General features: G+C 40.6%; 1 protein-coding gene across 3 annotated transcripts in view; it reads left to right on the forward strand.

The window, feature by feature from the left end:
• The window catches only part of GALNT1 (polypeptide N-acetylgalactosaminyltransferase 1), a 198006-nt gene that overhangs the window by 155670 nt on the left and 14673 nt on the right, over nucleotides 1-27663 (forward strand). For all 3 annotated transcript variants that reach the window (XM_021096269.1, XM_021096270.1, XM_003482057.4), the window contains 6 exons: nucleotides 5491-5657; nucleotides 12249-12456; nucleotides 16869-17039; nucleotides 19072-19189; nucleotides 20914-21094; nucleotides 21543-21682. In XM_021096269.1, the coding sequence (XP_020951928.1) occupies nucleotides 5491-5657; nucleotides 12249-12456; nucleotides 16869-17039; nucleotides 19072-19189; nucleotides 20914-21094; nucleotides 21543-21682 (985 nt within the window). The remainder of the gene's footprint in view (nucleotides 1-5490; nucleotides 5658-12248; nucleotides 12457-16868; nucleotides 17040-19071; nucleotides 19190-20913; nucleotides 21095-21542; nucleotides 21683-27663) is intronic.

Here is a 27663-nt window from a genome sequence, read left to right on the forward strand (position 1 = left end):
TGGGAGTATTCCTTCTTCTTCAACCTTTTGAAAGAGTTTAAGGAGGATGGGCACCAATTCCTCTTTATATGTTTGATAGAATTCACCTGTGAAGCCATCTGGTCCTGGACTTTTATTTGTAGGGAGTGATTTTATGACCTCTTCAATTTCATTTCTAGTGATCGGTCTGTTCAGTTGGTCTGTTTCTACTTGATTCAGTTTTGGCAGGCTGTAAGATTCTAGAAAATTGTCCATTTCTTCCAGATTGTCAAACTTGTTGCCATATAGTTGTTCATAGTATTCTCTTATGGTTTTTTTTGTATTTCTGCTGTATCCGTTGTGATTTCTCCTTTTTCATTTATAATTTTGGTTATTTGGGTTCTTTCTCTCCTCTTTTTAGTGAGTCTGGCCAGGGGTTTGTCAATTTTGTTCACCTTTTCAAAGAACCAGCTCTTGGTTTTATTAATTTTCTCTATTGTTTTTTGAGTCTCTATTTTATTGATTTCTTCTTTGATCTTTAGAATTTCCTTCCTTCTGCTGACTTTAGGACTTTTTTGTTCTTCTTTTTCTAATTCATTTAGGTGGAGGGTTAAGTTGTCAATTTGGGATCTTTCTTCTTTTTTGAGAAAGGCCTGTATTGCTATAAATTTCCCTCTGAGCACTGCTTTCGCAGCATCCCATAGATTTTGAGAGGTTGTGTCTTCATTATCATTTGTTTCAAGGTAGTTTTTAATTTCCTTCTTGATTTCTTCATTGACCCATTGGTTTTTTAGTAGCATGTTGTTGAGTCTCCATGGAGTAGGTTTTTTCTCTTTCCTTTTCCCATGGTTGATTTCTAATTTCATGGCATTGTGGTCAGAGAAGATACTTGAGATAATTTCTATGCTCCTAAATTTATTGAGATTCGCTTTGTGTCCCAATATGTGGTCGATTCTTGAGAATGTTCCATGAGCATTTGAGAAGAATGTGTATTCTGATTTTTTGGATGTAGTGTCCTGAAGATATCAATTAAGTCTAACTTTTCTATTGTTTCCTTTAGGATCTCTGTTGCTTTATTGGTTTTCTGTCTAGAGGATCTGTCCATTGATGTGAGGGGGGTGTTAAGGTCTCCTACTATGATTGTATTCTCATCAATATCTCCCTTTATTAAGAAGAGAAACGTACAAACAAACAAACAAAAAGGGTTATTTACTTCCTAACATCCCTTGCCCACATTTTATGGTTTTGATGACTCTTTTTTATTTTTTTCTTTTTAATTTTATTTTGTTTGAAGCATAACCCTAACCCTAACCCTAACCCTAACCCTAACCCTAACCCTAACCCTAACCCTAACCCTTTATGTCTGTTAATATTTGTTGTATGTATCTGGGTGCTCCTATATTTGGGGCATATATGTTGACGATAGTAACATCCTCTCCTTGGATGGATCCCGTAATCATTAAATAGTGTCCTTCTTTGTCTTTCTTTATGTCTTTTGTTTTAAAGTCTATTTTGTCTGATATGAGCGTTGCGACTCCGCTTTTCTGTCATGTCTATTGGCGTGAAATATTTTTCCCCACCCTTTCACTTTCAATCTATATATATCTTTTGTCCTGAGGTGAGTTTCTTGTAGGCAGCACATTGAAGGTTTTTGCCTTTTTATCCACTCAGCCACTCTGTGTCTTTTGATTGGGGCATTCAGTCCATTGACATTTAAGGTGATAATTGATAGATGATTATTTATTGCCATTTGAACCTCGTGTTCCAGTTGATTCTGTGGTTCTCTGTTCTTCCTTTCTTTTTTTTTTTTTTTTTTTGGTTGGATGGTCTCCTGTTGTTATCTGCTTGAGTGTATTTTTTTTTTCATTTTTTGCAAATGCAATATTTGGTTTTGGCTTGTGGTTGCCCTGTTTTTTAAGTATGCTAACCCCTTCCCATAATTGTGTGTTTTAGCCTGATGGTCCTGTAAGTTCAAACACTTCATTACTATATTAAAATTAAGAAGAGAAACGTACAAACAAACAAACAAAAAGGGTTATTTACTTCCTAACATCCCTTGCCCACATTTTATGGTTTTGATGACTCTTTTTTATTTTTTTCTTTTTAATTTTATTTTGTTTGAAGCATGTTTATGATTAAATCTGTATGCTGGCTTATTTGTGACTGCTCTCTGATTGCGGTTTCCTCAGTCCTAGTTCTTCCTCTTCTTTTTTTTTTTTTTTTCTTTTCTTTTTTCCTTCCCTTTCCTTTCTTTCTTTTTGGTTTAGAGAAGCCCTTTCAATATTTCCTTTAACCTGGGTTTTGTGTTGCTGTATTCTTTAAGTTTTTGTTTGTTGGGAAAAATTTTTATTTCCCCTTCTATTTTAAATGATATTCTTGCTGGATAGAGTATTCTAGGTTGCATATTTTTTCCTTTTAGCACTTTAAATATCTCTTGCCATTCCCTCCTGGCCTGTAGTGTTTCTGTAGAGAAATCAGCTGATAATCTTATGGGGGTTCCCTTGTAGGTAACATTCTGTTTTTCTCTTGCTGCCTTTAGGATCCTCTCTTTATCACTAACTTTTGCCATTTTTATTATGATGTGTCTTGGTGTGGGTCTGTTTGGGTTCAGTTTGTTTGGGGCCCTCTGTGCTTCTTGTATCTTGAACCCAGTATCCTTTAGATTTGGGAAGTTTCCATCGATAATTTCTTCAAATATATTTTCCATCCCCTTATCTTTTTCTACTCCTTCTGGAATTCCTATTATGCGTATATTAGCCCACTTTATATTATCCCATAGGTCTCTTATATTGCTTTCCAGTTTTTTGATTCGGTTTTCTGTCTGTTGACCGGATTGAGTGATTTCCATTATTCTATCTTCCATATCACTGATTCGTTCTTCTGCATTATTCATTCTGGTTTTTACTGCCCTTAGTTCAGTTTGCATCTCTGCAAATGAATGTTCTAGTTTTTCTTGGCTCCTCCTTATATTTTCTAGTTCCTTTCTGAGGGTATCTGCATTACTGTTCATATCTTCTCTTAATTCCCTCAGTATTTTCACTATTTCTCTTTTGAACTCCAGGTCTGTCTGACTGCAGAGATCTGTTTCATTGTTGACTGTTTTAGGTGAGTTCTCCTGTTGGTTTGACTGGGGGTGGTTTCTCAGCTTCTTCATCTTGCTTGTTGTTTTCTTTCTCCTGAGGGAGTTGTACTCTCCGTGATTGGGCAGTGTTTGCCTTGTCACTGCCATGGAATATTTCCTGAGGGCTGGCGTTGTTGGTCAATCTTTTTTGAGGCAGTGTGGCTTTTCTGGAGTGTTGATGGGGCTAACAGCATTTCTTTGAAACAAAGGAGGGCTTCCTGAGGGCAGACAGGACTGGGAGGTCCACACCACAATGGTAACAGATTTCACTTGGTCATGCAGAGCTTGCTCTGGTGTTTTTAGGCTGTGGGGTTCTTGCAGGGGGTTGGCAGTGTTGGGCAGCTGTTCCTCAGGAGTGCAGCACCCCCTGGGGGCTGGAGCAGCTGTCTGGGTCACTGAGAACCTATGAGGCTCTTCCCTAGGGCAGCCCTACACTGAAGGACGGCGTGAGAATGTAGGCGGATCTTTTCACAGTCTGGCCGAGCTTGTTGCAGCTTTTCTGGGCTGCAGGGGCTCTTCCAGGGGGCTGGTGGTGCTGAGCAGCTATTCCGTGGGAGTGGGGCACCCCCTGGGGGCTTGGGCGGGTAGCAGGGCCTCTGGAAACCCAAGAGGCTCCTCCCCAGGGCAGCCCGACTCAGAAAGACCGTCTGAGATCTTTTCCCGGCTCGGCCAGGCTTGTTGCAGCTTTTCTGGGCTGCAGGGGGTCCTTCCTGGAGCTGGCAGTCCTATGCAGCTGGTCCACTAGGGCACCCCCTGGGGGCTTGGGCGGGTAGCAGGGCCGTTGGAGACCCAAGAGGCTCCTCCCCGAGGCAGCCTGACTCAGAAAAACCGTCTGAGATCTTTTCCCGACTCGGCCAGGCTTGTTGCAGCTTTTCTGGGCTGCAGGGGGTCCTGCCTGGAGCTGGCAGTACTATGCAGCTGGTCCACTAGGGCACCCCCTGGGGGCTTGGGTGGGTAGCAGGGCCGCTGGAAATCCAAGAGGCTCCTCCCCGGGGCAGCCCGACTCAGAAAAACCGTCCGAGAATTAGGCCGATCTATTCACGGCCTGGCTAGGCTTGTTCTAGCTTTTCTGGGCTGCAGGTGTTTTCTCGAGGGCTGGTGGTGTTTGGTGCTGCTCTGCGGAAGTGTAGCCCCTCCAAAGGGCAAGCAGGCCTGTGCAGGGACAGCCCCTGCGGTGGTAGGCTTCAGGCAATTGTTGAGGCCAGCCCTCCTGGATGGCAGGCAGCCCCAGGTTCGGCGAGAGTGTAGTGGGTGGTGGGGGTGAGGGGAGGGGATGCACTGGGAAGCACAGCTTTCAGCTAGCTAGCGGGCCTGTAAGCTTGCTGTGGCGTGGGGGGTATTATGTGGGGACCCAACCCTTCTTCTCTCCCCTCCCCAGCAGGGGCGCAGACCAGGCTCTTCTCCCAGGTTCCCTCTGAGGCGGCTTTCCACTTCCCCGCCCCTAGAGTATTGTTCCCTTCCTCTGCCACAGCTTTGTTTTCTAGTCTCCCAGGCAGTCTCTGCCCCGTCAAATGGTTTCTAGACCTCCCAAGCAGTTTCCACTCCACTCCGCTCCCCCAGCCCGGGGACTAACCTCTGGAGCCGAGGTCTCGGTGCCCAGCCCCCATCCAGGCGTCCCCCGGCCCCTTCTCGGGGACTAACCTCTGGAGCGGAGGTCTCAGTGCCCGGCCCCCACCCAGGCATCCCCCGGCCCTTTTTCGGGGACTAACCTTTGGAGGCGAGGTCTCGGTGCCTAGCCCCTACCCAGGCGTCCCCCGGCCCGTTCTCGGGGACTAACCTCTGGAGCCGAGGACTCGGTGCCCAGCCCCCACCCAGGCGTCTCAATTTTTGGTGACTGTGCCCGTAGTTCAGATGGTCCCTTCGGTTCTTGATTGGCTTTTCCGTACTCCACTTTACTGCTACACTCTTCTCTGCATCTGGAGATTCCTCCGGTTTGTTTGATCTTTCCCCCGTGTAGGTGACTTTCCAGGGTGCGGGATCCCTTTCTCCTCCAAAGTTCCCTTTCGGGAGCGCCCGTCCCGCTCAGATTCACCTTCTCTCACTCTCCTCTTTTCTCCCGTTCTGCCCAGTAATGTCACGAACTTCTTGCCATTATTGGAGTTTAGGTTCCTCTGCCAGCAATTGGTTGCTGTTCTGTGCGAGTCATTTATTCTGTAGATGTGCTTTTTTTTGTTGTGTTTGTGGGAGAGGGCGAGCGTGTCCCCCTACTCCTCCGCCATCTTGTCCTCTCACCCCTTAAAATAATTTTAATCTAAACATGTAACTTTAAATAGGTGCTGTTTTATTAAACATGCCACATTAACCAAAAACTTCAATAAAGGACTAGTTACCAAGAGTCACACCACCTTTGATTCTGATTACTTGATTATGCTATCTTAACAGCTTTATAAAGGCATTTGCTTTGTCTCTAGGTGTAAAACAAAGGTGTATCCAGATAATCTTCCTACAACAAGTGTGGTGATTGTTTTCCACAATGAGGCTTGGAGTACGCTTCTGCGAACTGTCCATAGTGTCATTAATCGCTCACCAAGACACATGCTAGAAGAAATTGTTCTAGTAGATGATGCCAGTGAAAGAGGTAAATTTTACATTTTAATACCAATAATATGCTACACCTTTTGTCATTAGTGGTTAAAAAGTAGTTGCTATCATTTTTAACCTAGTAATGTTATGCAGACTTCTGATTTATCCTAAAAGTTATTTATGACATTTGGACTCATTCCCATATGCAAAATAATTACACCCTTGTGAAACCTAAAATATTACTTTCATTAGCATTTAGTTTGTGTCTATCTTAATCTCATTTTAAAAAGAAATAATTCTATGAAAATTTATGCAGATGGAAGTTTCCTTGTGGCGCAGTGGGTTAAGGATCTGGTGTTGTCACTGCAGCAGCTCAGGTCTCTGCTGTGGCGTGAGTTCAAACTCTGGCCCAGGAACTTTTGCATGTCGTGGGTGCAGCCAAAAAATTTTTAATGTGGAACAGTGGGAAAAAAAACCCCACATAATTTTGTCAGGATTTTCTTTGTGGGCAGCTGCAGCCCTGAGTCAGTGGAGAAAGATTGGATCCTACTTAGGGCTATAAATAGAGAAATTTAGTTCCATGTACAATGGGGAGCATCTCTGACAGCAAAATAAGAGCATGAGGTGAGTGAGCTTTAGTTCTCCAAATTCTTCTTAGATTTTCCCATTTTCTCTATGTTTAAGTTCAGGAACGATCTACACTGAGGAGCATAAAAGGATGAAGAAGGAATTTATGAAAAAATACTGTGTAATATGACTGATCTCAGTGAGCGGTCTATAGTAACTCTTGCCCAGGTGTTCTGCAAAGAGTCTAAGAATTTTTCAGGGCTTTTTTCCCCACACAGTAGCTATTTAGGATCATTGGTGTCATGTGTTTTCCCCTGAATTCCTGTACTCACGTGAGAAAAATTTGGAGGGAGCTACAGAAAATGGCTCTTCCTTCCTTAAGCAGCCTTAAATTTCATGACCTATTTCATCCTTTTTTTATCATCTTAAACTTTTTCGCCAACTTCTCATTGCCCCTAAGATAGTTTAGTTGAATATTATACCTTCTTCTTCCTGTGCCCACACTAAATATGTACACTTAACCATGATTAAATTTAATAACTTCCCCCTTTTTTTTTTTGCTTTTTAGAGCCACATCCGCGGCATATGGAGGTTCTCAGACTAGGGCTCAAATCGGAGCTGCAGCTGCCAGCCTACACCACAGCCATAGCAATGCAGGATCTGAGCCACGTCTGCAACCTACGCCACAGCTCACAGCAATGCCAGATCCTTAACCCACTGAGTGAGGCCAGGAATCGAACCCTCAACCTCATGGTTCCTAGTCAGATTCGTTTCCACTGCACCGCAAAGGGAGCTCCAGTCACTTCATATCTTAATTATTTGGGAGCGATTTGCACATTAATAATAATTTAATTCTTACTTTGCCAGGTTATAGCAGGATAAAGGAAGAGTAAGTTACAGCTCTACTGTCTCAGGTGCCTTGTCGCTTACCTCCTTAATCTAATCAAGGAGATGGTTTATAATTAAACAAAACATTTAATAATGGTATAATATATAATGTAATTAATGTCAAAATGAATATGAGAACTGCTACAAATAAGAATACCACCTAAAATAATTACTATTGACAATAGAAGTATAAACCTCATGTGGATAACTATTTGCTAGGAGTTAATTACTGCCTCTTTAAAATTAACCAAAGTTAATGTAAGCAGTGGTATATACAAATACAAATATCTGTCCTGAAAGAGACATATATTTGATTTACATATATGTTGATATTTGTTAAATTAAATATGCCCCAAGGGGAGATCTTTTTCCTCAAATGAAATGATTTATTTTTTCATTCCCCCTTTGTTTTCTCCATTATTTTTTTGAACGCCTAAGAAGGCTGTGTGAAATAGTAAGTTTTTGTAGGATGTAGCCTAATCAGAAACATGGGTCCACAACCTGAGGTGTTAAAGGAAGTCCCATATCCTAGTTGTCATTTTCCTTCCTCTTGTAGGCCCTTCTGAATCACCCCAACCTAGGTAAACCTGTAGGAGGAAACGTGTGGGAAGATTCTGCATCACTGCTCTGCTTGGGGCTCTTTGTCATTAAGCAGGTCCCTGAGTGTCTCCCCACAGCCCCAATCAGGGACCTGATTCTACTTTTTATCTTCCTGCCTAGAAAGCCTCAGGCATGCAGATTACCATTTCTGATGCATGCAGGTTGCCATTTCTGATATTGGGAACCACTGGACATTGTGTTTTTGTGGTTATAACTGCAGTCTTGCTATCTAGATTGAGAATTTTTTTTCTTTTTACAATTGCTCCTATGGCATATGGAAGTTCCCAGGCTAGGGGTCAAATCAGAGCTGCAGCTACGTGCCTACACCATAGCTTACAGCAACACTGGATCCTTAACCCACTGAGCAAGGCCAGGAATCAAACTCACATCCTCACAGAGATAATGTTGGGGTCTTTAACCTGCTGAGCCACAACAGGAACTCCCAGATTGAGAATTATCTAATATAACTTTCAGAGTCTGCTCTTTCCTATGCATGAGGCACATTCAAGGCACCATCATTTCTCACCTGGACTGGTGAAACAGACCAACTAGTCTCCCTACACACACTCTCCCCTCCACCCCCCAATCTGTTCATGCTATGTGCACAGCGAGCTTTTAAACATGGAGATCTGATCATGTCACTTCTCTGATCAAAATCTTTCCTCTAGGGGAGTTTCCGTCGTGGCGCAGTGGTTAACGAATCCGACTAGGAAGCATGAGGTTGCGGGTTCGGTCCCTGCCCTTGCTCAGTGGGTTAACGATCCGGCATTGCTGTGAGCTGTGGTGTAGGTCCGCAGACGCGGCTCAGATCCTACATTGCTGTGGCTCTGGCGTAGGCCAGGGGCTACAGCTCCAATTCGACCCCTAGCCTGGGAACCTCCATATGCCGTGGGAGCGACCCAAAGAAATAGCAAAAAAAAAAAAAAAAAAAAAAAAAAAAATCTTTCCTCTAAACAACAAGGATCTACTGTATAGCAAAGGGAACTGTATTTAGTATCATGTGATAACCTATCGTGGAAAATAATCTGAAAAAGAACATATAACTGAATCGTTTTACTGTATACCTGAAACATTGCAAATCAACTATACCTCAGTTAAAAAAAAAAAAACCCTTTCCTCTAAAGCCTACATGACCTGGCCTTTGCCTCCATCTCCAGTCACTTCTTGAGTCATTCCCTGCCCACCCCTCCCCACAGTTGAGCTCAGATGTTTCCTCAGAATCAGTTATATTTAGCGAGGCCTTCCTTGACCTCCCAAGACCAGGTCACATTTCTCTGAACACATCTCAGAGCGCTGCGTACTTTCCTGCAGCTCTCACCAGAGAGTCACCTATTTACTTGTCTGTGTAATGACTGTCTGCCCCATGCTGGCCCCTAGGCAGACCCTACAGATGCCATCAGGACTCTTTGCTCACCATTATCTTCTCAGTGCCACAGCGTCTATTATATAGTAAACAGTCCAGGATATATTCAATGAACGAATGAAAGAATCATCTACCAGTCAGTTAATCCTTGTTTTTATTCCTTATCTGTGTAAACTTCCTAACTAGGTTGTATAGCCTGTGTAGTCTGCTCATGGCCTCAGGGTACTCGATTTCACAGTTAACCTGCTGAGCTCCATTTATTAAATATGAAGTAGGTGCTATAATTATCTCTGTTTTATTGATTGAGCAAAATGAGGCTTAGCATTAACCTACGGCTTGACCTCTTAAGTGCTGTGTACTTCATTCTGTTATAACTTTATTGCTACAGGGTCTGTAATAAAGGTGGAGTCTGGATGAATCTCTAGTTCATGTCAGAAGTTACCGTCATCTCAGAAGTTTATCTTAAGACCTAAAATTGATGTAATGTTCTTAATTTATTAGAAAATCATAGAATAGAGATGACTGTTGTTTTTCTCATTTTACACAAAGTAAACAGAGGTTCTTATTTAAGTACAGATTCAGAGTCAGGTTTATTATACTGTAAACTCCTTGCTCTTTTTACTGCTCTTTAGAGTTCTGGCTAACATTTCTCAGATGTTGCTGAGAGCAGTGAAATTTTCCATGACATTCAGTCTCTGACAGTCTCACACTCCCTGATGGAGGGATGCATTTATAGACTAATAGCTGTAAAGATAGTCCAATAAGTAAGATTCCCCCGTAGTTTTCGGTGACATAGTACCTTTTCACCATCATCACTTAACCCCCCATGGCCTCCTTTTTGTAAAGTGATGTTTGAGTAAATAGTTCCTAATCCCCACCCAGCCCCAAGTCCATAATTGTCTATCAACTATTAGGAAGACACCTATATATATACATACATATATATATATACATACATACATATATATATACATACATATATATAGATATATATATATATAGATATATATATATATATTTTTTTTTTTTTTTTTGCTTTTTAGGGTTGCACCTGTGGCATATGGAGGTTCCCAAGTTAGGGGTCTAATCAGAGCAACAGCTGCCGGTCTCCACCACAGCCACAGCAATGAAGGATCCAAGCCGTGTCTGCAACCTACACCACAGCATGCCAGATGCTTTACCCACTGAGCAAGGCCAGGGATTGAACCAGAAACTTCATGGTTCCTAGTCGGATTCGTTTCCCCTGCTTCATGACAGGAACTCTGGAAGACACCTATTTCTTAGCCTTTTTGCATGAAGGCCACAAAGATGGCAAAGATGGCCAAGAAAATTTATGGAATAGCAACTTTTTTGAGCCCCCAAACCAGAGGATCATGCATTTTTCATTTTAGTTATAGCAAGACAGAATATTGTAACTTTCAAAGGTATGGGATTCAGGAATTAGTTTGCTTTTGATTCTTAAGAAGCACTTTAAACTGTCTAATATTTATGGGAAAACTTATTGGGAGACACATTGTGACACAGCCAAACTTGACTGGTCTAAGGTACTAGAATATATCTCATACCTCATCACAGGCGATTCTATGAAGTCTGAACATAAAGCAATTTAAATTTATGCCAGGTCAGATGATTCCACGTTCCTGAATTGCTCTCTTGGTAGTTCCCTTCTAGGATTTCTTGCTATGGATGAAAAGATGGACTTTGAAGTCAGGCAGACCTGGGTTTGAATCTTGGATTTACCCCTTAATAAGCTGTGTCATCTTGATCAGTTCATTTAATACTCTGAGCCTTAGTGTTTCATGTCTAAAATATGTGTAATAGCATAGGGTTGTTGTGAGGATTAAATGAAATAATGTAAAGAACCTGGTATTGTGCTAAACAGACGCAAAATGGCAAAATGTTGCTTTTCTCTGGAGTTGGCACTAGCCTCACCCTTTCACTCAGAATCAAGTTACATCCTTCTGATTCTAAGACTTGGTTCATTAAAATCATGATGATCAGGTAGGAGTTCTTCTCCACATGTTTTTCAGATAATCTTTTTAGCCCAGATGTTGTAGGAAGTACAGTAGCAGACATGGAAATGATTGGTGTTTGGTAGAGTGGGGTATAGAGGCCTTTTTCTCTCTCGCAGTCTTCATAGCAGTGGTTATTCCAGTATTGAATCAGTCTGGTCTTACCGGTTCCAATGGACAAGACCCATCTCACTTCCATTTGTCTTTCCCTGTCCACTATATAGGAGGCCCTTTGGATTCCAACATTTACTATTTAAAGAGCCCCTTAATACTCCTGCCCTGATCTCCATGACTAGGGTCCTGTGGGACAGAGCTGGTCACAGGAGCTCCAGGAGCTCCATGTCAAGAAGTTTTTCCTTCCCTAAAGAGATTGTGCTGAGGACCAGTTGGAAAGACATTTGTGTGAGGACTACCATGAATAGCTTCTCTGGCATAAATACCACAAACTTACCTGATCTGAAAAATTCCTTCTCTTTGCTTTGAATGTTTTCTGCTTTTTAGAATCCATTTTGCACTTTGGAAGCAGGCAATCCTTGGCTTAGGGGCATAACCTCTTTCTGAACTCTCCAGGATAGCTGCTGCTTTCATAACCCACTCACTCTCCTTTTTCTCTTTCCCTCTTCAATTGCCCTTCCCCCTTGAAACCTATTTTACTTAGACTAACCTGTCTGTCAAGGGTCTGTTTGGTCTTGCAGCTACAATCCATCACTCTTCTATCGTGACCTCACTTCCTGCTTCCTGAGAAAAGAACTATATAGGCAAAGACTGTGATCGTATGTAAGACAGTTTGTTTCTGCCTTAAAAGAAATCCCACAATTTTCTGAACTCTTAACAGCATTTGCATATTCTGTTACTTCTCTCTATTGAGGTCTAGATGTAATTCTCTTGAACTACTTTCTTACTGGTCCTCTTCCTTAAGCATGATTAGCAAAAAGGAAAACAGCTGACAGAGAGCTGCTTAGAAAAGTGTGGTAATGTGCCTGTTTTTGAGCTAGAGCCCCAAGGCTTTTCCCTAATTCCTTATGTTACAAAGGAGAGGAAATAAAAAGGCTTCCTGAGTGAAATGGGTTTGTGAGTTAGGGGGCCCTCCCTGAGAATGCTCAATAAATATGCATTAAATGTATATTGCAAATCAAAATTGCTTTCCATCTGGATAATGCCAGGTCGTGGTGTTTTAATATATTTTTTAAGTTGTTTTGTTTTATTAATCTTTCAGACTTTTTGAAAAGACCTCTAGAGAGTTATGTGAAAAAGTTAAAAGTACCGGTTCATGTAATTCGAATGGAGCAACGTTCTGGATTGATCAGAGCTAGATTAAAAGGAGCTGCTGTGTCTAAAGGTCAAGTGATCACCTTTTTAGACGCTCACTGTGAGTGTACAGTGGGGTGGCTGGAGCCTCTCTTAGCCAGGATCAAACATGACAGGTAATTGTCTGGAGTCTGTAAATTGTTTTCAGTGCATTTGTCAAAAACTGTGGTAAGTTATAAAAATCTGTGTTTTAAAACAAATACAAAAAAATATTTCCCTCTGGTTTCCTTTAAAATATCTATGAAGAGCATTCTAAATGAAATATGAAGACCATGTCCTAAGTCTATCTTGTTAATGAGGATGGATTAGGAAACTTGTTGTTAGAATGTATTCTATATACTCTGTTCACCAAACAGGAGCAGAACAGATAGGCAGTGGTCTCAAGGAAGGTAGGATAAAGAGGATAAAGCCCTTTGCTTCTCCCTGATCTCTGAGGCTAACACAGAGGCAGGCAAATCATCTCTTCTCTGTCTGCATCCTTACTGCAATTCCATCTCTCAGCCTGTAGCATGAAGTAGAAGGGAGTGGAAAGATACACATTGCCTCCAAAAATGCTTGATTGTATGTGGAAATGCACTGTAATCTTGAAAAATACAGGTAGAGCAGTGCAAGCCCATGGTGGTAGTCCTTCGTGATGCACAATTTTCAAAGCGTTACCTACTGCCAGGCTCTGGCTTGGTTCCTAGTTATTGGAAGAGAACCTAACTTCAGTCTGCTAGACCTATGTTAGTTGAATTTCATCTTGTCATTGCAGTTTGAACTAGAGGCTGTCTGTGTCAATTTACCATTAAGATTTAGATTTCAGTAAGGTAAACTTTGACTGGTCAAGTAATTGCATCTGTTCTGTTTGCAAACAAATGCCGGACCTACATCTCTCCCCTTTCAAATATGAATTAATAGGAAAAACCAGCATTGGGGAATGAGAAGATACAGTAGCTTTAGGAAGGAGAACATTGCCTGAAGAAGGAACAGGATATCTCTCTAAATTGTTTTCTCTGTATAACAGATGACTGATTTAGGAAATGTTTGCTTGGGTAAAGATAACATGTAACCTTTATGGAGCAGGAGCCTGGACCTGTGGAGAGAGAGCAGTGTGTGGTGGTGACAGAAATATGAAAGGGAAATTGGCTGAAATAACAACCACAACAACTTCCAGTTGGTTGTATGATAGATTAGGTATCCTGAATAACTTTTCCAACTGAAAAAGCTAAATACTGGATAAATACAAAACACATTTTTAAATGCATCACTGAGTTGGCACCAAAGTAAGAAATTTCGCATACCTCAAAACAAAGTGCAAACAAGTAAGCAGTCCAGACACAAAAGTGAGCTTTCCCATGTAGGGTTTCTGCTGAACTTAGGGACACTGAGGTTCTGCCGTGAAAGACATACAGATGGGAGGATAGGAGACAAGGCCTGGGCCCTGCCTGTAGTGGGAAGATGAATAGCCAATACCTGTATAAATCTAGGCTCCTGATGTCTGTACCTCTGTGTTAGAAGGAGAAATAAATCCCACCACACCAAAGAAAACTTTCCTGTTTCAACCTTGGTATGGGGTGACAGAGGGGAGATAGATCTCCCCTAAGAATTTATAAAGCAGAATATAGAAAAGGAGGGACCTGGGAGGAGTTTGCTGGTGGTCTAGTGGTTAGGATTCGGTGCTTTCAATGCAGCAGCCTGGGTTCAGTCCCTGTTCTGGGAACTGCAATCTCACATCAAGTCGCTGCATGCCATGGCCAAAAAAAGAAAAGAAAAAAAGGGGGGAACCAGCTCAACTCTTCTTATGAGACTAGAATAACCTTGATATAAAACCAGAAAAGAAGTACGTGGAAAATTATTCAAACCCACCCATGAATGCTAATATGAAAATCTCATACCACCAGCAAAACTGAGTCCAACTAGGAGTAGACCCATATCTAAAATATATCTATATATATATATAAAACATCATTACTAATTGGTTTAGTTTACTATTACAAAACCAATTCACATGATATACTCCATTAGTATATTTTTGAAACTGTGATTAAAACTCAGTCATTAAAACTCTGGTCACTTTAATAGATACAGAAAAAAGGTCATTAATTATTAAAATGGACATCAATTTATGATTTAGAATATTTAATAAACTATTGTAGAATGGAAATTTACTAATCTAAAAAAGGATAGCTTAAAAAACCCCACACACATTTGCTAGCTAACATTATATTGATAGAGAAATGTTGAAAGTGATTTTTGAAAGATATGGTACAAAATAAGGATGCCCTTAATTATTACTGTTACTCAGTATTATTAGAAGCCTTAGATTTTGTAAAAATACAAGAAATAAATAAATGATATAGGGATTGGAAAGGAAAAAAACAAGTGCTGTCAATTGCAAGTGATATGTTTTTTATGAAGAAAAGTAATCTATACACAAAATAGTAGAAATAATAACAATTTAGCAGTGTTGCCAAACATAAAATCACCATAGAAAAGCCAGTTGCCTTCTCCATACCAGTGAGGAATAATTAGAAAAATATAATGTAAAAAGAAATGATTCCATTTATAATAGCCATGGAGATCTAGGCTGTAATTGGGAATATGTTTAACAGATGATGCATGAAATAGAAAAGTGTTGAAATTCACTGGAAAATAATCTGAGCAGAGAGAAGGATAATGTTCATGGATGGAAAAGTCAATATAAAAATGTCATATCTGCCCACATTGATCTATAAATTCTATGCATTTCTAATTGAAATCTCAACAGAATTTTCTTGGAGGAACTGACAGATTCCAACATTTATGTGGAAATAGCTAAAATACCCCTGAAGAGGAGTCAGGTGTAACAGGGTTTGTCCTAATAAATATCAAGGCTTTTTTTTTTCCTTTTTTTGCTTTTCAGGGCTGCAGCATATGGAAGTTCCCAGGCTAGGGGTCAAATCAGAGCTATAGCTGCTGGCCTACACCAAAGCCACAGCAATGCAGGATCCAAGCTACATCTGCGACCTACACCATAGCTCACGGCACCAGTGGATCCTCAACCTACACTACAGCTCACTGCAACGCTGGATCCCTGACCCACTGAGCGAGGCCAAGGATCGAACCCGCTCCCTCATGGATACTAGTCTGATTCGTTTCTGCTGCGCCACAATGGGAATAAAAAAGGCTTATTTTAAAGCTGTTGTAATTATGGCAGTGACATATTGATGCAGGAATTCACAAGTAAACTAGTGATACAGAGCTACCCCTTGTTCATATGGAAACTTGATTTATGACAGAGCAGGCACTTATGATTACAGTAGAAGGAGAATAAACAGGACTATTAGATAAATTGTGCTAGAACAATGGTCATCCATAAGAATAAGTGAAGTTAGATTCTTATTGCATGTCATACCCAAAGTCAGTTTTGTGAGGATTAAAGACAAATATGAAAAGCAAAAATATAATTCTTTCAAATGATGATATAGGAGAATATCTTTATGATTTGGGAGTAAGGAAGGATAAATAAAACACTAATTGGGTAGGGAGGATGTCACATACTCTAAATGTGGCTCCCAGGGCTCTGAGCAGGGCACCGTTCCATAGAAGGAGCTGTGGCCATGTGTGCATTTTTTCAAGTTTATAAAAATCGCAATACCTGGAAGAAATTTTCAGTGAGTATGATCAGACAATATTTTTTTCTCTTTATAGCCACATCTATGGTATATGGAATTTACTGGGCTAGGGATCGAATCAGAGCTGTAGCTGCAGGCTTACTTCACAGCCACAGCAACACCGGATCTAAGCTGCATCTGTGACCTGTGCCGCAGCTTGTGGCAATGCCAGTTCCTTAACCCACTGAGCAAGGCCAGGGATCCAACCCACATCCTCACAGACATTTTGTTGGGTTCTTAACCCACTGAGCCACAATGGGAACTCCTGATCAGACAAATACACACTTCAGAAAGATACCCTTTCTAATAATTAGAAAAAAAATTGTTTAAATCCTGAGATACTATTTAAGTTGCAAGAAAATAGCATCCAAAATTGATAAGGAAATTGTACATCTACATATAACACTTTTGTGAAGCAGTAATGAATAGTGCCACAAAAAGTTCCATTAATTTGCTAACCTCACTTTTGGAAGTTTACTCTTAAAGTGAAATATTATATATATGAACATAGTCACCGAGGGTCCTAATAGCAAAAATCCATAAGGAACACAAATAGCCAAGAGTCATCTATTGAGAAAATTGTTAGCTTAAAATTATTAAATATGTAGTCATTAAAAGTGTTATTTTTGAAAACTTTAGAAATATTTGAAGTATTTTTATGTGGAACAGATATGTAAAAGTATGAATGAAAAAGATTATCAGCAATCTATAAATATGTTAAATAATTATGATGCTAGCTTGGTAGAATATAGCAGGGAGTTTTTTCACATTGTTTTTAATATTATAGAATATATTTTTATTTTAAAAGCACTTAGAATTGTTATATAGTTGTTATGATAGGCCACAAAAAGGAAAGCTTTAAAAGATTTTTTTAATGTGCTTTATGATTTTAGGAAGACAGTGGTCTGTCCTATCATTGATGTGATCAGTGATGATACTTTTGAGTACATGGCAGGTTCTGACATGACCTATGGCGGGTTCAACTGGAAGCTCAATTTTCGCTGGTATCCTGTTCCCCAAAGAGAAATGGACAGAAGGAAAGGTGATCGTACTCTTCCCGTCAGGTAATTGCTTTGTCAAACATTTTGCCTAAAGTGTTATTGGTAGGGGGTTGGGAAGCTTGGGGAATCAGGAGGACTATAAGTGTATTTTGAGACTCATGAAGCATTTGTGCTCTGTATATGTAGTTAAGAGCCATCTTTCATATATATATATATATATATATATATATATCTCATTATTTAAAAGATTTTTTTTTCCTCTGATGAATTAATAGGACTAGAAGTTTTCATTTCTATAAATCTAGTACCCATGAGAAATGATGGTGACATGCATATGCTCTTTCATTCCTGTGCGAATGGCATTTTGCAAATCTTAATTTATGCTTTAATTTAGTTGTTAAGGATAATAATATTTAACTTAAACCATTCCTTAATTTTAAGTGCCAATATGTGAAAATAATATCTTTGCACTAAAATGTAAGGTTTTAAATTCAAATGTGTACCATCTAATAAAATTAGAAAAAAACTTGTTTCGATTATAAAAATAACTAGAATTGACAAAAGGAAAAAAAAAGGATTTTCATTAATGCATTTCTGCTTCTTCTTTTGTTCTATATTTGGTCTTATGTAGATTTTTTTTTTTCAGAAAGGGTAAAAACCTTCATGCTATTCAGGACCTTAGATAAAGACCTTGAGCTTTCTGAGCCATCCTAGGATTTATGCTGGTTGCATCAGCCTGCTCCTTCTGTAGTAATTGACAGTTCCTGCAGCACTAGGCTTTTTAGCATTCTCTTCTCTTGGGCTTCCCATATCTTTCTTCCTTTGAATTAAGTCCAATTCTGACAAAGTCTAACTTATTCTGTTCTCTTCTCCCTAGCCAGCCCAAGTCCTTTCCTAGTAAGGGACTTTTCTACTCTTTTTGACAGTCCAAATCACCATCTAAACCAAGGGTTCCTAAACATTTCAGAGTTGATGGACTCTGAAGAGTCTGATGAAAAGCTATGAGTCTTTTCAAAAGCAGGGAGCAGGAATGCATATGTGCAAACAGAGGGTTTTACATACAATTCTAGGAAAGTTAGAGAGATCCCCAAACCTGGGTCAAAAAAAACCCTGCACTAAATGATAATGCTGGGTGTCCGCTTGTTTCTTTTGACTCCTAAGATACTAGACTGTCATCCTTTGTTCTCGTCTAAAATCAAAATAAGTCCTAACTTGTGTGTAAACAGCTATTTCTACTGGAAAAGCAAGTGCTGCCACCCTCACCAGTGCATGGAATGGATATGTTTTAGGGTTACATAGGTGGCCAGTCCATCCTCAGGTTATTTCCATAGTGTCTGTCTTCTGTCACTGGAATATAATTGCTTTCTCCTAGTTGGAATCCACTTCTCCCCCATACTCATTCTTCAGGGAAACCAGTATTTGGTATCATTTATTTAAATCTTCCTTCATTATCATTTCTCTGCTTAATTTCTCCCTATTCCCACCTGCTCTGCACATCTGAGCTGCATTTTGAGGAAGAACATTTACCACACTTGATCAGGATGATGATTCCCTTAGGAGTACCTTGATTTTATTCTGTTTTTCATCTCCTACCTTAAAGGTTCAGGGAAAGGGCTGTAATATTTTTATCCTGTTTAGCGTTACATATTTGCAATATTTGCCCCCCTTTAGGACCTGATGTGTTAGAATTGCTCACATGAGCCTATTTGGTTAATGTGGTCAGCTGCATTTGTAGTTACTAGGAGCTGGGGAGTTGTTGTACAGTCAGATGGAGAGGATTATGAGAAATAGGTTCAATTTAGGAGTTGGAGTAGAAGCTCAGTCAGAAGCTAAGACGGCAAAAGGTCTTGGGATTGGGCAGAGAAGGATGACCAGGCAGGAGCTGTGACGGCATGACTGGGGTGCAGGTTATGTCTGGAAACCAAGTAACAGCAAAAAAACCAAAGAAAACCCTGGGGCCTATGGAAGTTTTTGAAGAATGTTGAGAATAAGCGTTTATTCTGTAGGTATAAACAATTATAAAACTTTTAAACACAACTGATAGTAAATTTGAAATTGTTACAATTAACGGTGTAGTATTATGATTGAATTTCAGAACACCTACAATGGCAGGAGGCCTTTTTTCAATAGACAGAGATTACTTTCAGGAAATTGGAACATATGATGCTGGAATGGATATTTGGGGAGGAGAAAACCTAGAAATTTCCTTTAGGGTAAGTTCCCTTTAAAAAAAAGTAACCCGTATAACCTCAAATATGGACATGCTTTAAATATTCATGTTACCTCTAAATAAAAACTAAAAAGTGAATTTAATATGAGTTTAATCAGACTTCATAGTCTTCAGTTCATAAAAAGTTTGGCAATATTATTAAAGGTTCATTATAAACTATTTTAAGCAAATAATTCAGTTATCTTAATAGTTCACTTGAAATAGTTATACAAGATTCCCCAGCTGTTTTTAATTTGTTACTTTCAAGGCAGTAATTCAGACTAAAAAAAAAATAGACAAAAAGTAACATGTAGTTTGTAAATGCTACTTTGTTATTTAACTACCAAAAACATAATTTCACTTTCTTTAATATGCTTTGTCCTTCTGGTTTGAAAATTCCTCTCTCATATAAAAACCTGGTCATTTTATCAACTTTATATTTTTCAAGAAAAAGAAAAATGCAAAAGAATTCTGAAATTACTCTAAATTAATTTACCCAGTCACCCTTAAGTCCTGTACATTTCATATTCACAAAAATCAGCATGTTTTAAATAACATTGTGTTTTTCTGAAAATAATGAACTTTAGACACATAGCTTATAATGGAAACCACATGAACTACACTGAAGTGTAAACCAGCTAACTGGCTTTGTTCCTAGTGGATTGCTTTGCTCTTTATGCAGTTTGAACTCTAGATAATTTTGGAGGTCCTGGCCAGCTGTATCACTTTATGATCCTGGGAGAATGTTAATGTAGGTATACTGAATATTTGACAAAAATCACAACTTTTTAAAGTGTGTTATAAATAGATTTTTTTCTTTTTCTTTTTTTTCTTTTTTTTTTTTTTTTTTTGGCTGCACCTTCAGCCAGTGGAAGTTCCTGGGCCAGGGGTTGAATCCAAGCTGCAGCTGTGACCTATACCCAACTGCAGCATCACCAAGATCCTTAACCCATTGCACCAGGCCAGGGATCAAACTCGCACCTCAGCAGCAGCTTGAATCACTGCAGAGACAGCGCCGGACCCTAACTTGATGAGCCACGGCAGGAACTTAAGTAGTTAGATTTTGAACTTATGGGAAAATGTATATTTTAGAAGGGGCAGAAAGATAATTTCATTAAGTTAAAGATGTGAAACCACACTTGATGCTCTTTTACTCCTTTTTGGTTTTTATCCTCACAAAGACAATAGAGTGTGTTGTCATTGTCCCACCGAATAACTCATGAGTAATCAAGTTTAGATTCCTAGGTTCTGTTTCATGTATAAGTTGTGACACAAGTTTGAAGGAGGAATAGGTGGCACTTTGACTGAATAGTCCATGCTCAGAGTTTTTTTGACCAGGAACCATATTAATAAATACATTATACACACAACCCATAATATAAACATTTCATGAAACAGTGTGTCCTTGTCAGTAAGTGCTGATTGCACTTGAGCAAATTTGAATTTTATGACCCTAGTAAAGGTGATGCCTTACAGTTAGAAAAATACTGCTTTAGTAGACCTCATGTCTTTTCTGTATTTAGCCTTTAAACTCTCTGAGTTTAACCTTCAGCTTCTGGTTTGATCAAAACCAAAACTTGAGGAAGCATTGGCTTTGGGCCAACATGCAGGAACTCCACTGTACACCCTTGGTTCGGTGAAATTACAGCCATGAAACTCAGTAGATAGGAGCGGTTATTTTTTAAACTATCGGTGTTTAAAACTGGTCCTCTTCGCTGTTGTTTTCAGATTTGGCAGTGTGGAGGGACATTAGAGATTGTTACTTGCTCACATGTTGGACATGTGTTTCGGAAAGCTACACCCTACACGTTTCCAGGAGGCACAGGGCAGATTATCAATAAAAATAACAGACGACTTGCTGAAGTGTGGATGGATGAATTCAAGAATTTCTTCTATATAATTTCTCCAGGTTAGCATTTATTTGCGTTAGAAATACAAGAAGGGCTTTCTTATCCCTGATCCCAGTGCATTCTGAGAAGAGGTAAGAAATGGTGGAAGAGAAGCTTTGAGCAGAGGCAAGACACCTACCTCATAGATTGTTGTAAGGAATAAGTGAAATCACATACAGTGCAGCAAATGCCTTAACAAATGTTAAAGTTTTCTGATCCCATGTAACTTACATTTGTGTGTGATATTATTAGCAAATATAACATTCTCACATAAATTTAATTTTTCTTTGAAAATACGTATTAATGTATTTCCTTGTTTTATGCCTTGGGAGGAGGGTTTATGGTCTGTCATTTGTGCAGTCATGTATTACCACTTTCCCGTTCTATTGGTTTGTTAGATGTAGTATATAAATAGCATGTGTTAGTTAATGGAACATACATAATTCAGTCTCTTATTTCTTTTAACAGGTGTTACAAAGGTAGACTATGGAGATATATCATCAAGACTTGGTCTGAGACACAAACTTCAATGCAGACCTTTCTCTTGGTACCTAGAGAATATTTATCCCGATTCTCAGATTCCACGTCATTATTTCTCCTTGGGAGAGGTAAAAAATATATATATTTATTCTGTATGGCTATTATGTTCTCACTGATTCATCAAAAAGAGTAGAGGTTGAACTTCTAGTAAGAGAGTGCCTTCATAGTACAATTACATAAACTCAAGTGTGGAAGAATTTTTGTTCATTGACACAATTCTGCCTTACAACTTGAAATCTTATTTTTTATCATGTTGTGTTGTATTAAAATAAGAATGCTCTATTCCTCATCTTTCACAGTTGGACTATAGTTACAATATATTAGTGTCTTCGATAGACTTATTTCAACAAACTTGCCCACTTCATTAAAACCACAGATCCATAAAGCTAGTGTCCTAGCATTAATTAGCCTGAATCATTAATTTCAAAGTAAAGATAAATTATAAAGAACTGGCAAGGAAACTTGAAAGACATTATAAAGTTGGGTTTTTTAGCCCCCATTTATTTTGCTTTGGGAATCCTAAATCTCTGTTTGGGCATGAAGGTTGGAAAAAATGTTGGTTAGCATGTTTGATGTTGCCTCTGATGATGCCTTTAGTCATTGCTCTCAGAATTCAGCACATCTTCTTGAAACCTGATATAATTTGCTTATGAATACTTACAATTAGTTAACACAATTGGTTGTGCCTTGGAGTTTTCTCCTTTTTATCTTTGTGGGTGCCCATAGTGTTGGGTCTGGTGTGAGAGAGGCTTACCTTTTATCTCCTGGTGTAACTACCAGGATGGTCACAAGGAAGCATTTCTTGTGCCCTATTACACTGTGTTCCTAGAGTATTGATAGCCATTCCTTCTCCTTCCCAACTGAAGCTGTGCTGCATGTATGGGAAATCTAGGTCCTTCTCTTTAGCTCAGGGGTCCGATCAACTCAGGAGTGCCATCATAAAGTACCACACACTGAGTCACTTAACCAACAGATGTGTGTTGTCTCGCAGTTCCACAGACTAGTCTCCAGACTAGAGATCAAAGTGTGGGCAGTTCTGATTCCTTCTGAGTTCTGTGAAGAAGAATCTGTTCTCTGCCTTCTTTGAGTTCCAGCGGTTTGCTGACCATCTCTGCTGTTCGTTGGCATGTAGAAGCATCACCCTCACCTCTGCCTTCATTTTTACATGGCATTCTTCAGTGTGCATGTCTGTCTCCAAATTTGCACCCTCCTTTTTTTTTTTTTTTTTTTTTTTTTTTAAATAAGGACAGCAGTCATATTGGATTAAGGCCTACCTTCAAGACATCATTTTAACTTGATTTTCTCTGTAAAGACCCTGCCTCCAAATAAGGTCACATTTGAGGTCCTGGGGGATAGGACTCCGGCATGTGAATTGAGGGAGTTGGGGGAGGGCACAGTTCAACCCACAGCAGAGAATGAGCTAGGTGGGCTGGTTTGCAGCTTTAGAAAACCTAGGTTCACTTCTGGCTCATATATGCTTCTTGGGCCTGGTCCTCCAGGGCTTTTGAGTAATGGCATTGAAGGGGTCTCTGTCTCTCCTGCCTGGAAAGTTTTGCTTTTCTGAGGTTTTGAGGTTAGTACTTTAGCCCTCCTCCTTATTCAGTGGGGAGACCAGTTATTTTTCAAAGGTCTTCTGTCCAGCAGAAATTCATCCCCTAAGCACCAGGAGATGTGAAAGTTTTCACTCTGCCTTTTCAGGCACAGCTCCCTGCCCACTGAAAGCTCAGCAAATGTCCCACGAGAAGAATGGCCTTGCATTCAGGGCTCCTCTGATTTTTATTTTGTCATGCTAGCCTCACATGACCAATACTACTGTGCTCTTTCCTTGGAGAAAAGGCTCTCTTTGGGGCCATGCCCTGTCCTCAGCCTGCACCATCAGCAAATGTTCTCACAGAGGAAGATATGTGGTGATTGTCAGCTCCCCCAGAGAGGGTGTTTCCCTCTTTGGAATTGTAGTTCACCTCATCCTCATTGCTTCCATTGCTCTCCAGTGGTCTCAAAAATAGGACCTTGGCAACTTAGCTGTTTTCCCCTCTACTTGTTGGAGCAGAAGAGTCAGGCTACTGTGTCCTACTACCAAGAATGTGTTTGTCCTCTTTTTTACTACTGTGTAATACCCCAAGCCAATGGGCCATGAAGATTCTGGGTCTCTTTTCTTAACAAGTCTCTCTCTTAATTAGATCAAAGCAGTGATTTTTCAACTTTCTGGTTATAAACCACCAATAGTGGTTTATAAATCAATTCAGCTACTTGTGACCACAGTTTTTTTAATAACCTGGGAAAGACTGTGTTAAAGTGCATTGCTGCCGTGCTGTGGCTCTGGCGTAGGCCGGTGGCTACAGCTCCAGTTAGACCCCTAGACTGGGAACCTCCATATGCCTCGGGTGCGGCCCTAAAAAGGACAAAAGACAAAATAAATAAATAAAGTGCATTGCTTATAGGAAAGGAATTTTGTTTTTACTGGGTCAGTCTGCAATTCATTGCAAATCTTTATAAACTTTTAATTATGAAATTGACTTTTAGGAAGGAGTTCCTGTTGTGGCACAGCAGAAACGAATCCGGCTAGGAACCATGAGGTTGCAGGTTCAATCTCTGGCCTTTGTCAGTGGGGTTAAGGATCTGGCGTTGCTGTGAGTTGTGGTGTAGGTCGCAGACATAGCTTGGATCCTGCGTTGTTATGGCTGTGGCGTAGGCTGGCAGCTGTTCCTCCGATTGGACCCCTAGCCTGGGTACCTCCAAATGCCTCAGGTGTGGCCCTAAAAAGCAAAATAAATAAATACATACATACATATATACCAAAAAAAAATTGACTTTTAGAAAGCATGTGAATCAAATAGGAAAAAACTCTAGCATTTCTGTTACAGAAATTGATAACGGCAAAATTTCCTTTGTAAGTCACAGCATACATGATAACAAGACCACATTCATGGTCCCATCCCACACTAAATCTTACTGCCGCTCAGGAAAAGTCCCCCCACCCCTGCCCCAATCTTCAGGGGGCTGTCACTTCTTACTTCTTTCATTCATTCAACAAATATTTGAGCATCTACTGTGTAAGAGGTACTGTTTTAAATACTGGGAGTAAAATGAATAAAGTCTCTGCTCTCATGGGTCTTAGAGTCACTGGGGAAGGACAGATTTTTTTTTTAATTTAAATTTTATATTTTAGATACTATGTGAGGTGGTGATAAGAACAAAGGGGATAGAGTATGACTGGTGGGCGAGAGTGCTGGTGCTATTTTATGTGGGGTAGTTTAAAAAGTCCTCTCATATAAGGTGATTTTTGAGCAGAGATTTGAAGGAAGTGAATGTGCAAGTCATATGAATTTCTATGGAAAGAGCATTCCAGGCAAGAAGAAAAACAAGTGCAGAGGCCCTAAGACAGGAATGTACTTTGGCATGTTGCAGAAGCAGCCGAGAGGCCAGTTGTCTGGATAGAATGAACAAGCGCAGAGCAGTAGAAGGTGAAGTCAAGCTCTTGAGGACCAAATCACATAGAGCTTGTAGGCCATGGTCAGGACTTTGGGTTTTGTTCTGAGGTGGGAAGCCATAGGGGGAGATGAGCAAACTTTCGTTGAAAATGGATCAGATTGTCTGCTGTGTCAAGAGAACTGTATGGGAGTTCCTGTTGTGGCTCAGCAGAAACTAATCTGACTAGCATCCATGAGGACGCAGGTTTGACCCCTGGCCTCGCTCAATGGGTTAAGGACCCAGCGTTGCTATGAGCTGTGATGTAGGTCGCAGATATGGCTTGGATCTGGCATTGCTGTGGAGGAGGCCAGCAGCCACAGCTCCAATTCAACCCCTAGCCTGGGAACCTCCATATGCATGGGGGCGGCCTAAAAAAGCAAAAAAAAAAAAAAAAAAAATTGTATAGGAAGAAGAGTAGAGCTGGTGTGTTGGTGAAAGGATAAGAATAGCCAGGATTATATTAAGGTTTTAGCCTGAGACACTGGGGCAGTGAAGTTGGCATTACTGTGATAGGAAAGCCTGGAGAGCAGGTGCAGAAGGCACTCAGCAGTGCAGCTTGGGACCTGTTACATGTGGTCCAGGTAAAGATAGTGGGTTGGTAGTTGCATTAAAAACCCTGCAGCTTGGATGAGGATTTGGACATCTAAAGTTAGGGGTTGTCAGTATATGAGTGGTTTTTTAAAACCACAGAACTTCATGAGAGGATCTTGAGGGGAGCAAATGTAGGTGAAGAGGACCAAGCCATAAGAAACTCCACAGTTTATGAAGATGAGAAGGAATCGGCCAAAAAGATTGAAAATGAGTGAGCATGAAATCGGAAGAGAACCAAGAGTGATGCCCCAGAGACTAACGGAGGACTTGCCTCAAGGAGGAGGAGGTGATCTGCCATGTGGAGCCCTGCAGGGAAGGAAGGAGGACGAGTCCTAGGAACTGGCCGCTGACTTGGCAAGGGAGACATTGCCAAGTGGGCTCCATCTCACTTGGTCAGGTGGGTTCCCAAGGAGATGGTAGGGACAGTATCTCTGGTGGCTTCAGAGGAGATCAGAAGAAGAGGAAGTAGAGATGACGAGTGTGGATAAGCATCTCTGCTGTAAAGCAGAACAGAAGCGTGAGTGGAAAATGGAATTAAAGGTTTTTCTGTTTGTTTTTGCTAACATGTAACTGTGTGCTGATGCAGTTGACACAGAAGAGAAAATGTGAAGATGCTAGAAAAGAGCCACTGATGGCAGGAGTCCTGTGTGGTAGGTGGGAGGTGACAGGCTCCACTGCACAAGGGGATGGGGAGAAGGCAGTTCATCCACCACGGTAGGAAGGAATGTGGAGGGATGGGGCCAAATGCAGGTGAACTGTGGATGGAGGAGTGGAAGCAGGTCATTTGAGGTGGAGACCTGAGGAGTTCTCTGGTGTGTTTTGCTTCCTTGGGTAAACACAAGACCATTGGCTGAGAGTGAAGAGGGGGTGTTGGTGATGGGGTTTGGGGAAAGAGGAAAAGATGTAAAGGAGGAAAGTAGAATATGGTAGAGCAAAGAGATCACAGAGGGTAGCTGGATGCTGGTGAGTTAGAGAGAAACCATTCAGTCTGGTTGCATTTTCCCCAATGACGGGCAAGCGCAGACTCCCGTGTTTGGCCTTGGAAGTTACTGAGGCTACTTCAGGGTTGACTGGAGCCCCCTGTCTCTGAGATTTGTTGTGATTTAAGGAAGTCAGTGAGGGGTATGCTGAGTTTTTGCCTCATTAGTGAGCATCTCTTCCCTTTGCTGTAGCCTCCTTCCAGTCAAGAAAGGCCCAGCATGGGTAATGCCATGGGAAGATTGATAGCAGTTGCTTGCCTTTAGATTAGAGAAGGGAGCTTTCCCCCCTCCTTTGGACTGACCCAGTTTTGGACAACATGTAGGCATTGTTAGCTGGGCCAGAATATAGGCGTATTACAAAGAACCACTTGTCTAACCCACAGTAGATGATTGCTAGGGCAAGCTTGCCTTTACCTGCCTTTTGCCAGCTGGCTTTCTACACAAGGAAGAGATTTTATCTTTTGTGACCTGCTTGTTTTTGCCTTAATAACTGAGCAGCTGGTTGTAAGCATCTATGTCATTAATACAGGCCACACTCTGTATTTGGTTGAGGCTCTGATTTTGAGAGCTGGGGTTGTTCTTTAGCACCAGCCACAGTGTAGCCAGAGGCTTGTGCTTGTGATCATAGCTCCACCTGGGTGAGCTTTCTTTCACTAGAGGCTGGAACTTAGCCTTCCAGGGACCTCTTGTCATGCTTCAGTGGTCTGGGGAAACCTGAAGTCCTAGGATTTCAGAGCAGAAAAGGAAATCAGAATGTATGCATTTAGTGTGTCTGACTTTACAAAGTCCTACTTGCCGAAGGACCTGGAACTGAGTGAATGTGTTTCACTGTGATATCCAATCATTGTTAATCCCAGAGTTGAGTATTCTAAACATCAGCTTCAGAAAGCAAATAAGCCAGACTTTTACGGTTCAGCCAGTCTTATGGACTGGCTCTTGGCTTCTCCAATTAGGTCTAATAATCTTAAAATTTACTGAGCATGAACTTTATCTCAAGCACCAGTCCT

This window comes from Sus scrofa, chromosome 6 (assembly GCF_000003025.6).
Source record: "Sus scrofa isolate TJ Tabasco breed Duroc chromosome 6, Sscrofa11.1, whole genome shotgun sequence".
NCBI classification, from domain to species: Eukaryota; Metazoa; Chordata; class Mammalia; order Artiodactyla; family Suidae; genus Sus; species Sus scrofa.